This window comes from Nicotiana sylvestris, chromosome 4 (genome assembly GCF_000393655.2).
Source record: "Nicotiana sylvestris chromosome 4, ASM39365v2, whole genome shotgun sequence".
Taxonomy (NCBI): domain Eukaryota; kingdom Viridiplantae; phylum Streptophyta; class Magnoliopsida; order Solanales; family Solanaceae; genus Nicotiana; species Nicotiana sylvestris.
Window position 1 is genome coordinate 149,111,060 of NC_091060.1, and position 16,236 is coordinate 149,127,295.

Below are 16,236 nucleotides of genomic sequence, written 5' to 3' on the forward strand. Positions count from 1 at the left end.
ACTTACATTCCTTGCTTTGCCACAATCCTGTATTACCTCAATTGCATGGATTTTCTGATGGCTGCCACCAAAAGGTGGACTGACAACTGTTTGGGATGGGTATCCCCCTACTCCCAGATCTACATTTCTGTGCTCTTTTACATTCAAGTAATGAGAGCAATGGAATCCTCGGACACCCTCCGCCTCGGTTCAGACATCTCTCTTTTTCTAAGAGAGTTCCTGATCCTCTACCCCCTGGAGGACCTTAGAGTTCCCGGCCCCCTTGTCTATGGTTTCAAAAACCTATCTTGCTTCTGGCCCAGTGCTGACAATTCCTTCGGGAATGTCTCCCCGCCTCTCCCAGCTGGTCCCAAGACCGAAGATACGCTTTCAACAACGCCTTCGCCAGTCACCTGCCAAACATCAGCCTCCAAATCTCGAAGCTCCGCTCTACCTGAGCCGCTGCTTTGAGAGCTGCCACGACTGAAACTCTGTTTTTCAATGACGTGGACGGCCCCTGCCGCATTGCGACTCTCTTCGGTACTGCCTGTAACCACAGTGCCAACGAGCTGATCAACTTGGCCTCTCCCGGCTTTAGCTTCCAAGCTACCGGTGGCCTCCGGTTATGGCAAGATGCTGCCAACTCCCTCAGCTTCCTCAACCTCCCTGCTAATCTCAACATAACAGAGGATGCTGTCCAGGACTCCTGGATCTCCGCGCTTCGTTTAAAGGAAGATTCTACATGGTTTGGTCCTCTGGCCGCAATGATGTCCAAATACTGCCAGTTTTGGAAAGGCTCCTGCTCCCTAGCTGAATGCTCCCCCAACAGCTCAGCTGCCGGTTCAGTTCGCTGCCTCCTCTCTGGCCACTCCAACCTGTTCCAAGGACCTGTCTGGTCCGCTCAGACTGGAGCCCACACCAACACCCAGTGTGACCACGCTGACGAAGCAGGCCATTACTGTCTGAGATCAACGGCTAACACCCGTTTCACCGCCACCACATCAATAGTCGACCTCCCAAATGCACATTACTATGCTGCTTCCACCTACCAGTTCAACTTAGCTGCCACTGCAGCTGAACAGGCCAACCTTCTTCAAGGACCTTTCTGGACTGTAGTTCCCGACGCGTGGACGAAGATGGACATCTCTGTCTTCCAAGGTGTTCTCACCTCAATCGCTCGAGACTATCACTCGGATGTGCGTATTGATGCTGAACGTGAATAAACCCGTTCCTTTCGCCGTTTTTTCTGCTGCGATCGCCAGAAACCCAGAACTACTGGAGTAGATACTTCACTGTATTCCTTCAGAATTTTTGCGATCTCTTGTTTTGACGTTACTTGTATGTTCTTCTTTTTTGTTTCTGCAAAATTGTAATGAAAATCCAAAAAAAGAAAAAGAAAACCATATAAATATAAGGATTTTTTTTAATGAATTGAATTAGATACTCATCCTCCACCATGAGTGATTCTCTTAATTAGCAATTTAATTCCCATTTCTGGAATGTACAAATTTGGCTAGTTCTACTTGCTAACCAATTTATTTATGGAGTTATTTCGCACCATTCTAACAACCGCTTGGCTTTATCACACGTCAACGATTTAATGGTAATTGATTATCAAAATCCAATCAAATCTTGACATGAGTTAGAAAAAGAAAGCACATTTGCCTATAAATTCTCTTCTAACTTAGCCAAAAAAGAACAACAAAAGAATTCAATCTCTTAGGGGTAAAGAAGAAGAAAACATGTCAAAGTTGTGCACTCTCTTCATTGTGGCATTTCTTCTTTGCCTCACTCTCACATTTGCTGCTCGTCCTGATTCTTCTGTGGCGAAGCCCCAATTTCATGCAAGTCAATCCATCTCTTATATTTTCTTCTTTATTTTATCTATATATCAAGATTCTACTGGTTTATTTTTTATTGACGTGTTCTTGATATTCTGTTTATTGGGTTTTAATGACTCCGTCTATGTGAGTTTCATGAGTATAATCAGTCCTAATCCAGGATAAAAGGAGAATGATTGTGGTAGGTTAATGCGATCAGTGGTGAAACCACTAAAAATTATATACATTATATATTGACATCACTTGGCTTCTTCGCATGTTTACTTCTTTATGTTTTGACTCCTCTTAATGAAAATTCTGGTTCCGCTACTGAACGCGATCAATGTAAAAAAAGCTTTGTAGTAGGTTTGAGTCGTGAAATAAGCCATTGATGCTTGCATCAAAGTAGGTTGCCTACAGTACACCTCTTGGGTGCGGTCCTTCCGCAGACTCTGCGTGAACCCGGGATACTTGTGCACCGCACTATTTTCTTTTTTTTTTGGTAATTATTAGTATGTGTGTATATGTTACTCCTAACAGATTAAGTTATTTACTTTAATTCTTGCGTTACTAATTTAGGTTTATTATAGTCCGTTACACGTTGTGAGTTATTTTAACTCGATGGTGTAAAAAAGAAATTAATGTATGGTGTATTAATTGATTTGTGTTCTGTTTTACGGGCAGGTTGCAAGTGAAGGGAAAATTGAGATAAAGGAAGCAAAATGTGAAGGAGTGGAGGAAGAGGAATGTTTGAAGAGGAGGACAATGGCTGCTCATCTAGATTACATTTATACTCAAAGTAACAAAAATCCATAAATTGGACTTTTTGTGTTTTAACTTTCTAATCCCCCTTTTAGGAACTAACTGTGAAAGGGGGTTGTAATGGCAGTCGATGCTAATAATAAAACTTCTGCCTAGTTCTGTTTTTGGTACTCAATCTTTTGATTTCTTCTTTTTCTCAATAGTTAACATAGGCTACATTTTATAACTGCAAATAAATTCACAAGTTAATTCTCACACAAATAGAATAACGAAAAACTAAAACAACCATAGGGTCTCTAAGAGTTTGCAGTAAGATATAACTCTGATTTATTGTACAATGACTTATAGTTTAACTACTCATTTATATACCTTGAGATTAAAAAGATAAAAAGAAAAGAAATGGAAAAGTAGTTTTGATTTGGACAGGTGGCTTTATTACTCATTCTTCAACTCATCTCGATCCAACTCACTTTAATGTATATCCAAAAACCTTGACAGCTTGCATTATCTGCCGGAAGGGGTGTCAATGGATATTCGAAAACCGACTAAATCGACCGAACCATACCGATTTTTAGGTTTCCTTTTAAGAAATCGTAGGTTTTTATATAAATCTATAACCGCACCGATAATTAGGGTAAGTTTTTTATTTTATAAAAATAAACCGAAAAAATACCGAACCGTACCGAATAAATTTTACATGTGGAAAATATATTTATTTGGTAAATTTATAAAAATAATAATGCACTAAATTTCTTTCGGCCTTGGAATTATGAAAACTATTACAAGCCAACAAGTAATTAAACTCAAAATACTAATTCCTAAAACTTATTATGCTACTTCTACTTAAACTAAGTTATTTCAAGTATCTTTATTAGCACGACACAAAGTATTTTATCGATTATGAGTAGCAAACTACAATGTAATGAATATGTTTCCTTTCATATAATTTAGATTTATCTTTTTGAATATTTTATCTTCTATAGACTTTATTCTTGAGTCCCATCTTGGTGTATCTTTCAACTCGTGTGATTTATATTTTCTTTGTCTTTGTTTTCTTTTACGTTGTTGTAGAATAGTTGATGGATCTATATTCTAGCCATCTTTTTTTTTTATTCATCACCCTTTAAACAGTAAAAATGTCTAGATGAGTTTTGCTAAATCCTATAAAAACGTATGTTATTGCATTCTACTTCTACTAGTGAATTTTACATGATATTTAAAAAAATACCGAACCGTACCGATACCGAAGAGAAACCAACATGATTGGGACGGTTTCGAAAAGTCTAATTTTGGTTATACATAATAGAATAACCGAAAAAATGGTATGGTACAAATTTTATAAAATAATCGTCCGAACCGAACCATTGACACACCTATCTGCCGGAGCAGCCCGGTGCACAAAGTATTCCGTGCTCACGCAGGGATCAAGAAAGGATAGCACCCTAAAGGGGTATTGATATAGACAACTTACCCTAATACAAACATTAATGATTGATTTCACGGCTCGAACCCGCAATCTATAGGTCATACAAAAACAATCTATATGGACATAATTTGCTCCGGAGAAAACATATCCCTCATAAATTCCAGATTCTATCAATGTAGACTTAGAATTTAAAGAAAGTACCTTGTTAGACAAAGGAACACCAAAGATTCTCAATCTAAGACTTTGAAAAGACCAGAGTCTCGGGTCAAAGAGGATGGTCGTTAAAGGAATTTAAACATCTTGTTGTTCACATTCTTTTCATACTTGAGCTGGTTAATTTCATAGTCTAGGAAAGGGAAAGTAGCTGTACGCATCAGTTTTAGTCTTTTTATTCGACAGGTTTGTGCTTGGAAATAATGTTTTTTTTTTTTAATAATATTATGTTCACTTCCCTATCACCTCATCCTCTTCTCAGGATAAGGATCAACAAAGAAGTCAAATGCAGCATATTAACTGGTATTCGGTTATAAGGATTATTATTGAAACTCAAAATAATTTGGGTCATTTCTCGATTTGTACGTGGTTATCCTTGCGCCAAGTCCAATAAGGTTTGTATTGGTCATCCTTGCGCAGATGTCATCCCAATTTTATCGGATGTCCCCGAAGGGTTAATTCGCTTATAAGATTACTCTCTGCTAAGGGAGATGTCAAGTTTCATCTTTTGTCGCTGCAGAAAATATTCTAAGCCAATTGACAAACAACGTATGAGGATGCTTCAAAAACAAAACAGTGAAACAAGTCCCCGCAAAATTAGAGTCGATTGAAACTAGTTGTGTAAATGCGCATAAAAATATTGTTACTGGTATGTACCCTTTGTTGTTGTTGTTTCATGATATGATAATACATTGTGAAAGAATTTGAGCATCCCCCAAAACTTTAGGACGATAGGTAGAGTAGTTCAAACCCTTTATAAGCTACTTTAAATGCCATTAATCTTATTACTCATAGTGAAACATAAAAAATGCCATGAAGAGAAAAGCAATGAGATCTCTTTCTTAGTTTTGCAGCTAGATGTTCAATTTCACCACTCAGATAGTGGGAAAGACTTCATTTGTTCTCCTTCCCATACACTTAACTATATTAACATTATCTTCGTTTCTGAGTTCTCAAAATAAACATAGAGAGAAGATGCGTCCAGCATATTCAAAGTACATGGAATATACTAAACACTGAGGAAAAAAAACATGGAACTTCATGTTACCACTATCAACAGCGCAAGGAACTTGGTAATGCAGGCGAGGGCATTACTTTCAAGCTTGATAAGGAGCACCAGATGCTGTAACTGATGTTGTATTGGAACGTGACCACAAGAAAAAGAGCATCAGTCTTACTGGGGCAATAAAACTTACGTTGGTTCATTCTGCTATGCTCCGGTCCGTTTGGTAAACCAATGAACAGTTTAAAATCTTCTTCTGTTTTTTCTTCTATAAGAGCCCACAGAATCTCATCTGATATGAATTCACATAGTACTGAATGATTGCCCATTAGATCAACTCCATTTAGTTTCCTGATGGACAACAAGAGAGAGAGAGAGAGAGAGAGAGAGAGAGAGAGAATAAACGGCGACAACAGCAATAAAGAAACTAAATGAAGATGAGTTACCACAACCATGTCATGTCCAACAAAATCACAGTGAACAGGGTGTTTGACTTTTACCAATTTCAGCTATGGAGAAAATATTATACCAAACATCTCAACGACAACATTCAGTTCAAATTAGTAAGTTAAGGGAAATGGTAGAACTCATAACTGTATAAAGACCAAAGACTAGAGAGCGGTAAAGTTTAAACTACAACATGAAAGTCATATATAACAATATTCTTCCCTGATTGTGATCAAACGAAATAATTACATCAATAAGAGAAGAGCGTTCACCAGTTCCTTGTCTAAATGAAGGAAGAAATGGTTTTTCATATGTTTGAAAATATCACAATCCAAAATGCTTATTAGGAGACCAGATTGTAGACGGACTTGATGCAGATACAAGATATCTTTTAGATTTAAAGGTTAAAAAGTGTAGCTTTCATGATAGTAATAAAGTAGAAAAGAATGAAGGGTATCATGACAAGCAGAGTAAAACAATAATGAGAGATTAAAGTCATCCATGCAAAACGATATTTGCAATCCTCAACACTATAAACTTACACTGAGCAGTGAGCGCCCTTCCCAAAGAAAAGCAAAAGGAAGGAAAAGAAATCTTGAGACCAAGAACAAGAATGCCAACCATCATCATTCTCCTTTTGAATTTGAAAAGGATAGTTAATTTGTAGTTTTAAGTGCCAACAATAATGACTAACAAGTTCAGTTTTTCACAAAATAGTACTATAAGCACAACAGCGAAATATATTGACCAGATTGTACTATCCAAGATACTGTCCGCATAAATCATTCACATATAAACTGTAAAATAGTAGAAAGTTGAGAGTAACATGAGCATTTATCTCCAATTTTGCATTATTTGAACCGATAATGAAGATCAAATACTTCCAATATCAAGCTAACATGTGCATCTGGAAGATAAAGGAATCTTCCCTACAAAATTCGACAGCATAAAGGGCAAATTGTGAATAAACTGCCCTTTCAATTATAGGTATAACAAATGCATATACATCTTTCCCAGACTATAGAACATATAAGCTTCTAATACATTAGATCAAAGGAGATCAATAACTTTTAGGCAGGCAATAAAGTTTGAGTGCTGCTAAGGATATGTAGAAATAACGCAAGGCATATTGTAAGAATTACAGAAGATTTAGCACTGATGTAACTGACGATATCCAGCCCTCTCTCCACAACTTCTCCATGAGCAACATTAACACTTCTTTTCAAGCTCTCTGATAGCTTCCGAGTGAAAAACTCGACAATGGATCTAACGGTTTCAAATGTCACTCTGCCAGTCACGTCAAGCACAAACCTCCTATTGCTTGGAACCGCCAATGTTGATGACACATTAGTCAGCCATCCATTACTTTGTAGATCTATTGGTTGACTCGTATCTTTAATTTTTCTTGTAGGCACTTGCTCAAAAGCCTTTTCATTTGCTTGAGTTAAATATTCACTTTGATCAACAATAGAACAAGCAGAGTTCGAACTCAAATCAGAATCGGATCTAGAAGCTGTCAACACTTGATGAGACGTCTTCACCAGCGTCTCAACAGCCCCGTTACAAAGGGAAACTAGAAAGTCTTTCACATTAGCTTGATGCTTCGGATTGGTCAACCCAGAAAACATATCATCATACACATTTATATGCATCGTTTTATCAAGATAAACAGCAACAGCAGTGCTCACAAATGTCTGGATACAATCAGCTATCATTACTTTACATCTATCACTACAAACCATATCCACCCATATTGGCACTTCTGATGAATTTGACTTCACATTTGAGACCCCAGATTGGTAATTCCCATTCAACCCCTCCTCCGACCGACTGTCCGAATAGAAACCCAAAACCAAATTCCTAGCAAAGCTACCAACAACAACAGAAACAAACCCAGTACCAGCAGTACTCATCATTCTATCCATGACCTTATCAGCAAGACTTGAACTACCAACCTCCTCAATCTCACCCTTACTTTCATTCCCATATCCCCTCAAAATCCCAACTGTTAAAGCCTGAGAAACTCTAATAACAGAATTACTAAACTCCTCAGATCTTGCAATTTTAGACAACTGTCTCAAACTCCTTGGAATTTCATCAGAATCAGACTGCAAAAACTCCTTTAAATCCTTGGACACAACACCAATTGCTTCAGAAGAATCAGATACCATTTCAGCCATTGTGATAAAAGCTCCCAACAGCTTCATAACCCTTTTCCTTTTCTTTACCACAGAGGGCATGTTATATACTTTATATGCACCATAACTAGAAAACCCAACTAATCCAAGCAGAATTATCCATTTCCTCTTCTTTTGAGCATAGGTCCAACTTTTCTTCACCAACTCAAGATCCATCTAAAGATTGAATCTTTATAATACCTAAAAAATCCCCACTAATAAACTTCAATCACTAGCTCAGAAACCCAAGAAAAATTGTTTTTTTTACACAGTTGAAATTTTCAAGAAAACTTAAACAAAACCCTAGAGCTCAAATTGAAGAAACCCAACAGGGAAAGACTGAAACTTCAGAGGTACCAACAATCGAAAATATGGATATGGGCATGAATTTCAAAGACCGAGGTACCTAGGGTTTCGTCTCTGTTTTCTGACACAATTGAAAAATTAAGGGCCAATAGATGAACAGTAATAATGTAAACAATAAATTTTCAATTAATTTGCTGAAAAAAAATTGAAGGGTCGTTAAGGAAACGAACCTGTGACGTTTATGCAGAAAGGGAATTGGGAGAAAGGGAGTGGCTTGTTTGGATGACCAGGCAATGCTGAGTGGGCTATTTTTGTTTGTTTGTAAGAAACTTATTTGAAATTTAATTCTGTCCAGAAAAAATAATATATAATGAAAAGATGAAGAGAAATTGAGTGGAAATTAAAAATTGATTTGGTAAAAGGGAAAGAGAGAATTTCAGAGGAAAATGAAGGAAACTTTGTTTGGATTTTCGGGATGTGGAATATCCACAGGAGCAGTGTCTTTTTAAAATTTAACTACCCGCCGGCCATATTTGCACGTGCGATCACGTGACTTTGATGTCGTCCTAATCTATGGCTTCGATTCTGGTTTGTTCTTTTAATTCATAAGCAAACTTTTGTAAATGACATAATGGATTCAGGATCTCTTGGATATTTTACAACTAAATCACATAAAAAGAAAAAAATATGATAAAATAAATTGCCACGTGATAGAATTTTTTATTTTTGAGCTGCATTTCACCTGTTATAAAAGATTTCAAAGGACTGAAATTGAAGTGAAAAAGAAGATTATTAGCCCTTAGAATTAGCACTTAAAAAGAAATTTAAAATTTAAGATTAATTTAAATTTAAATTAATTAAATTTAATCTAAATTTTCAGTAGACCCTATTTCCGAGGATCTACCAGAAACAATTTATGCCTTCTTAGAATAAGGTTTGTATACACATTACTTTTTCCAGGCTCTATTTATAATGTTTTGGTGAGGAAGTGTGGTTAAGAATAACATGATATTAGTGGATGCAGATATTTTGAATCTAATATTTGGACGTAAAAATTGAATTTTGGTTGACGTACTAGAATTTAGTTAATAAGTCTTTCGATAACCTAACAAAAAGCTAAAGAATCAATGAACTCCAACAACCTCACCAAGTGATACAGAAATTAGCCGAAGGCGAACTAGCAAAAAAGATATCAAATAAAAGTTTCAGCTCCAAAATTGGAATTGAAAAAGCAATTGATATTGGCCAGATGGTGATTGTACCTGAAACTCAAAGAGCATTGGAAGAAACCACCTACTTTCTAAAGGCTACTTTTTTAGCTATTAGTAGGCAGTTGGAGATATTAATGAAATTCTGTTTTGATGAATATCGGTGGTTGTCTATTCATCTTCCATGCTTTTCATCTCAAATACTTAATAATATATTCAATGACATATTTTGTATGTTAAATGACATATTCCATGGCATATTTTCTTCACTTTTTATGCTTATATAAAGGCTTTGTAATAGATAGAAAAATACACACAATTAAAGAAGAAAATCTCTTCCTTTTCTCTATCTTTATTTTTGTTCATGTTTTACTAAATTGTTTTTTATTTCTTGTTCATGTTTTACTAAATTGCTTTTATTTTATAATACGTTATCAGCACGAAGTCTCTAACCTCAAGGTTGAACTCCACTTCTTACGAGGTATATCTATGATTTACTGTCAAAATTATCAAGCCTAATAATTCTTTAGTTTTTTTTTTTCAGATATACATATAAGTATATTCCGCCAAATGAATACTGGTTCCTTTATTTATTTATTTTTCTTGTGATGTTTCATCATAATATAAACTTGAACATCATTTTTTCTTTTACTCATGAATATAGTACTGACAAAGATCGATGAATAAAAGTGTACATTTTTTGAAAAATAGAAATAATCTTTCTAACACAATGGGAAATAGAAATAATCATGAATCTCATGACGTTATAGTAAATATTCCTAGTAATATTCTCATAGCTAAGAGGAGCTAATAAAATTTCATTATCCAGTACATTGGGAACAACAGAAGTATAGACGAATATACCATTATCATTCATTTTGGATTGGTATTTTTCACCTAAATATCATATAGAATCAGAAGAGTTTAGTGTAATCGTTTCTTTACGCTATTATCCGAATAATTTTTAATTATTTATCTTCTTTGATAGTCTTCACTATGTCGAACTTGTCAAAGCTTGAGTTTGTGGCACTTGATATTTCTGGAAAGAACTATCTATCATGGGTTCTCGATGCTGAGATTCACTTAGCTGCTAAAGGCTTTGGTAACACCATTACTCATGGTAATGAGGCATCAAGCCAGGACAAAGCGAAGACCATGATTTTCCTTTGTCATCATTTGGATGAAGGTTTGAAGGTTGAATATTTAACAGTGAAAGATCCACTTGAATTGTGGATTGGCCATCACCTTAAGGCTACGGTATTGCCAAGAGCTCGATATGAGTGGATGCACTTACAATTGCAAGATTTTAAGACCGTAGGTGAGTATAACTCTGATGTATTTCGAATAACTTCCCAGTTGAAATTATGTGGGGAAGTTATAAATGATGAGGATTTACTAGAAAAGACTCTTACGACTTTTCATGCCTCAAATATGGTATTACGGCAGCAATACCGTGAAAGGGGTTTTAAAAAGTATTCTGAATTGATCTCATGCCTTCTGGTGGCTGAGCAACATAATACCCTTTTGCTGAAAAATCACGAAGTCCGTCCCACAGGGTCAGCTCCGCTTCCTGAAGCGAATATGACAGCTAGACGTGATAAGTCTGGAGAAAGACAGAATAATAATAATGGCCATATGAATGTACGTGGGCATGGAAATGGTAAGAGATGATATAATAGTCGTCATCGTGGTGGTCATGGCAAACGAGAAAATAATATAAGTTCTCAAAACAATCCTTCACGAGGCAAAAGCGGTAACTACCACCGTTGTGGCATGAAAGGTCATTGGAAAATTGAATGTCGTGCACCTGAGCATTTTGTCAGGCTTTATCAAAACTCCTTTAAAAGAAAGGCAAATAATGTTAGAGCATCTTCTGTTAATGCTCCAATGGAGTCACATTTGTCCTTTAAAAATAATTTTGAGGCAGGGCCTTCAAACAAAAATGATGACAATGCCGAGGCAAATCTTGCATTGAATGATGATGATTTTCAAGGCCTCGATGATATTACTCATTTGGAAGTTGAAGACTTCTTTGGAGATCAAAACTAATGTTTGATCATTTTACTGGGGAATGCAATTATGTTGTTATTTTTATTTTCGGTGTTTTTGTCTCGTCTGAAGTTTTTTTTTTTCAAGTAGTACTTAAGTTGTCTTATGTTGTCGTTGGTGATGTTAGTTGTTTCCGTATTTCTCATGATGTATTTTTTTTATGAAGAAATTAAAATTCCTCAATCTTCAATTGGATCCAAGATGAGTAATGAAGATTTATGTCTTTTGGATAGTGCTACAACTCACACAATATTAAGAGAAAATAATTTTTTTTTCTTATTTTGGTTATGAAAAAGGCCTATGTTAATACAATATCCGGTAGTACAAATTGATTGAGGGCTCTGGAAGAGCGGCCTTATTATTACCCGGAGGAACGATATTAACTATTGATAATGCATTGTATTGTAGTAAGTCTCAGAGAAACTTGTTAAGTTTCAAAGCTATTCGCCAAAATGGCTACCATGTTGAGACATCAAACGAATGAAAGGTTGAATACCTTTATGTTACTACAATAAAAGCGGGTAAAAGATATGTGCACGAAAAATTACCCGTATTTTCTTCTGGATTGTACCACACAAACATTGGTGTGGTTGAATCACATGTCATAGTAAACAAAAGGTTTACTACTTCTAATGATTTTATCATTTGGCATGACCGGTTGGGTCATCTCGGTTCTAACATGATGCGCAAAATAATAGAGAATTCAAATGGGCACACATTGAAGAACAAGAAGATTCTTCAATTTAAGGAATTCTCATGTGCTGCTTGTTCTCAAGGAAAATTGGTTATTAAACCAACATCAGCTAAAGTTGGGATTGAATCCCCTGTATTTCTGAAACGTATACAAGGTGATATATGTGGGCCTATACACCCTCCATGTGGACCATTCAAATATTTTATAGTCTTGATAGACGCATCTACAAGATGGTCACATGTGTGCTTATTGTCAACTCGTAATATGGCATTTGCTAGATTGTTGGCCCAAATAATAAGGTTAATAGCACAATTTCCAAATTATGCAATTAAGACAATTCGTCTTGATAATATTGGTGAATTTACATCTCAGGTCTTTATTGACTATTGTATAGCCACTGGAATAAAATTTGAGCATCCGGTTGCTCATGTTCATACTCAAAATGGTCTAGCAGAATCATTGATTAAGCGCCTCCAACTAATAGCTAGACCATTGCTAATGAGGACAAAACTTCCCCTTTCAGTGTGGGGACATGCTGTTTTGCATGCAGCAGCAGGCCAACCAGTTATGATAAAGTCTCCCCATTACAATTGGCTTTTGGTCAGAAGACAAATATTTCCGATCTAAGAATTTTTGGATGTGCAGTATGTGTTCCAGTTGCTCCACCAAAACACACAAAGATGGGTCCCCAAAGAAGGTTGGGTGTATATGTTGGTTATGAATCTCCTTCTATTATTAAATATTTGGAGCCTATGACAGGAGATTTATTTATAGCCAGATTTGTTGATTGTCATTTTGATAGATCAGTTTTTTCAACATTAGGGGGCAAAAATAAACAACTAGAAAAAGAGATAGATTGGAACGTATTATCTCTATCTCATTTAGATCCTCGCACAAATCAATGTGAACAAGAAGTTCAAAAGATCATTTATATGCAAAACTTTGCAAATCAATTGCCAGATGCATTTACTAACCTTCCACAAGTTACTAAATCGCATATTCCAGCTGTAAATGCTACAATTCGAGTTGATGTCCCAGCTGGACAGTATGATGGTGCAATTGAGTCTAGGTCACGCCTTAAACGTGGTAGACCAATTGGTTCCAAGGATAAGAATCTCCGAAAAAAGAAAGGAGCAAATGATCAAGTTGATCATAACATAACAATTGATAAGACCTCACAGGAGGTTCTAGTACCTGAAATGATGAAAATGAAGAGATATCAATAAGTTATGTCTCTACGGGAAAAGGTGGAACCGAAATAACGTTGTTGTTAACAATAATTTTGCATATAATGTTGTAGTTGAAATAATGCAACAAGATGAGGATATTGAGCCAAAATCTGTCAATGAATGTAGACAAAGAAATGATTGGCCAAAATGGAAAAACGCAATTCAAACGGAATTGGCTTCACTCAAAAAACGTGAAGTTTTCAAACTAATAGTCCGAACGCCTGAAGGTGTCAAGCCAGTGGGTTACAAATGGATTTTTGTGCGTAAACGAAATGAGAAAGGTGAAGTCGTAAGATATAAAGCACGACTTGTGGCACAAGGATTTTCGCAAAGGCCTGACATTGATTATATGGAGACATATTCTCCTGTGGTAGATGCAATTACCTTCAGTATCTAATAAATCTGGCAGTCCATGAAAAACTTGATATGCGGTTGATGGATGTTGTCACAGCCTACTTATATGGCTCACTGGACAATGAAATTTTTATGAAAATCCCTGAAGGATTTAAAGTTCCTGAAGCACATAAAAGTTCAAGAGAAACTTGTTCAATAAAGCTTCAGAAATCCTTATACGAATTGAAGCAATCAGGAAGGATGTGGTACAATCGCCTTAGCGAGTATTTGCTAAATGAAGGATACAAAAATGACCCTATTTGCCCTTGTGTCTTTATTAAGAGGTCTGGATCTGAATTTGTCATCATAGTTATGTATGTTGATGACTTGAATATCATTGACACTTCGAAAGAGCTTCCAAAGGCTTTAGAGTGTTTGAAGAAAGAATTTGAAATGAAAGATCTTGGTAAGACAAATTTTGTCTTGGCCTCCAAATTGAGCATGTACCAAATGGATTTTCTGTCAATCAATCAACATACACTGAAAAGGTTTTAAAGCGATTTTACATGGATAATGCACATCCATTGAGTATCGCAATGGTTGTGAGATCGCTTGACATAAATAAAAATTCATTTCGGCCTCAAGAAAATGATGAAGAGCTCGTTAGTGATGAAACTCCATATCTTAGTGCAATTGGGGCACTTATGTATCTTGCCAACAATATTCGACCAGATATTGCTTTTGCAGTGAGCTTATTAGCAAGATCCAGCTCCTCTTCAACAAGAAGACATTGGAATGGTGTTAAGCATATATTTAGATATCTTCGGGGAACCATAGATACGGGATTGTTTTATTCTAATGAATTCAAGTAAAAAATGATTGGCTATGCCGATGCAGGTTATTTGTCTGATCCACATAAAGCCCGATCTCAAACAGGTTATTTATTTACATATGGAGGTACTGCTATATCATGGTGTTCAATGAAACAAACAATAGTTGCCACATCTTCAAATCATGCTGAGATAATAGTCATTCATGAGGCTAGTCGGGAATGTGTTTGGTTGAGATCAATGACTCAGCATATTCAGGAAATGTGTGGTTTTCTTATGAAAACAGATAATCCAACTACACTATATGAAGACAATGATGCATGTATTGCTCAACTGAAAGGAGGATACATCAAAGGAGACAGAACAAAGCACATTTCACCAAAGTTCTTTTATACGCATGATCTTCAACAAAATGGTGAAATTAATGTTCAACAGATTCGTTCATGTGAAAATTTGTCTGATCTGTTCACTAAGACATTACCAACCTCAACATTTGAGAAGTTGAGACAGAAGATTGGAATGCGTCGTTTTCGGGAAATAAAGTGATGTTTTCATGAGGGGGAGTAAAATACGCGCTGTACTTTTTTTCCCTTAGCCTAGGTTTTGTCCCACTGGGTTTTACTGGTAAGGTTTTTAACGAGGCAGCAAATAAAACATATTACAAATATGTGTACTCTTTTTCCCTTACTAAGATTTTTTCCCTACAGGGTTTTTTCTTAGTAAGATTTTAACGAGGCACATTATCTATGGACATCCAAGGGGGAGTGTTGTGATAAATATCACATTATGGTGGACAGAGGCGGATGTAGTGTATAACTTATGGGTTCAACTGAACCCATAACTTTCGATGCGGAGTCAAGATTTGTATGTAAAAATTCACTAAAATTGCAAAAATAGTAGATATGAACCCATATTATAATGGGTTCAATGTTAAAAATATTAAAACTGAACCCATATAATTTAAATCTTGGATCCGCCTCTGATGGTGGATGTCTGCTCTTCTTCCATGATTTTCATCTCAAATGCTTAATGACATATTCAATGACATATTTTGTATGTTCAATGACATATTCCATGACATATTTTCTTCACTTTTTATGCCTATATAAAGGTCTTGTAATAGATAGGAAAATACACACAATTGAAGAAGAAAATCTCTTTCTTTTCTCTATCTTTATTTTTTGTTCATGTTTTACTAAATTGCTTTTATTTCTTGTTCATGTTTTACTAAATTGCTTTTATTTTATAACAAATTTCACATTTTGTTCCCGTAAATTTCTTTTCATCCCAAAATACATCTAAAAAGTAAAATATTGTTTTGACTTTCAAAAAGTGAAGTGCAACAAACTTTTTTAATGTGTAAGTGAAGTACAGTACCTTTTACAGTGAGAATGGCACGTTTGACTAATGCTGTATTTTGTCCTGGGCTCGGGCCTCGCGGTCCCGGGCTTCGTGGTCCTGGGCTCTGGCGATTCCGGGCCTGGCGGTCCCAGTCTTCGTGGGCTCAATGGGTGGAACCGGTCCGTGACGGGCCTAAGCCCACATGGTCCTGTGCTTAACGGGCCGGGCTCGTGGGCTTCGCGGGCCTAGCGGGCTCTTTTTTTTTTAAGACACTTTCTTGTAGTATCATGGCTATATTAAAAATATATATGTAGTATATATGTATATCTAATTATTAAAGTGCTTGACGAAAAGAAAATAACAAAACAATAGTAAAACACTAAATTGTCATGCATAATATATTTTCTTGTAGTATATTA

General features: G+C 36.0%; 4 protein-coding genes across 4 annotated transcripts; 3 read left to right on the top strand and 1 right to left on the bottom strand.

Annotated features, from left to right (window-relative positions):
• The first annotated feature begins 1,265 nt into the window (after window positions 1-1,265).
• On the top strand, window positions 1,266-2,736 carry LOC104247267 (phytosulfokines 3). Its single transcript, XM_009803223.2, has 2 exons — window positions 1,266-1,823; window positions 2,484-2,736. Exons 1-2 carry the CDS (start codon window positions 1,722-1,724, stop codon window positions 2,613-2,615), a joined length of 234 nt encoding a protein of 77 aa, XP_009801525.1. The 5' UTR covers window positions 1,266-1,721; the 3' UTR covers window positions 2,616-2,736.
• A 3,872-nt stretch (window positions 2,737-6,608) lies between these two features.
• LOC104247266 (protein PHLOEM PROTEIN 2-LIKE A10) lies at window positions 6,609-8,597 on the bottom strand. The gene is made up of 2 exons (XM_009803221.2): window positions 8,364-8,597; window positions 6,609-8,028 (listed from the first exon to the last, which is right to left on the bottom strand). The coding sequence occupies exon 2, from the start codon at window positions 8,002-8,004 to the stop codon at window positions 6,721-6,723; it is 1,284 nt and encodes a 427-aa protein (XP_009801523.1). The 5' UTR covers window positions 8,005-8,028; window positions 8,364-8,597; the 3' UTR covers window positions 6,609-6,720.
• Window positions 8,598-10,337: 1,740 nt separating this feature from the next.
• LOC104247269 (uncharacterized) lies at window positions 10,338-11,390 on the top strand. The gene is made up of 2 exons (XM_070173704.1): window positions 10,338-11,001; window positions 11,269-11,390. The coding sequence occupies exons 1-2, from the start codon at window positions 10,338-10,340 to the stop codon at window positions 11,388-11,390; spliced, it is 786 nt and encodes a 261-aa protein (XP_070029805.1).
• A 1,374-nt stretch (window positions 11,391-12,764) lies between these two features.
• On the top strand, window positions 12,765-13,310 carry LOC138890327 (uncharacterized). Its single transcript, XM_070173705.1, has one exon. It carries the CDS (start codon window positions 12,765-12,767, stop codon window positions 13,308-13,310), a length of 546 nt encoding a protein of 181 aa, XP_070029806.1.
• The last annotated feature ends 2,926 nt before the right edge of the window (window positions 13,311-16,236 follow it).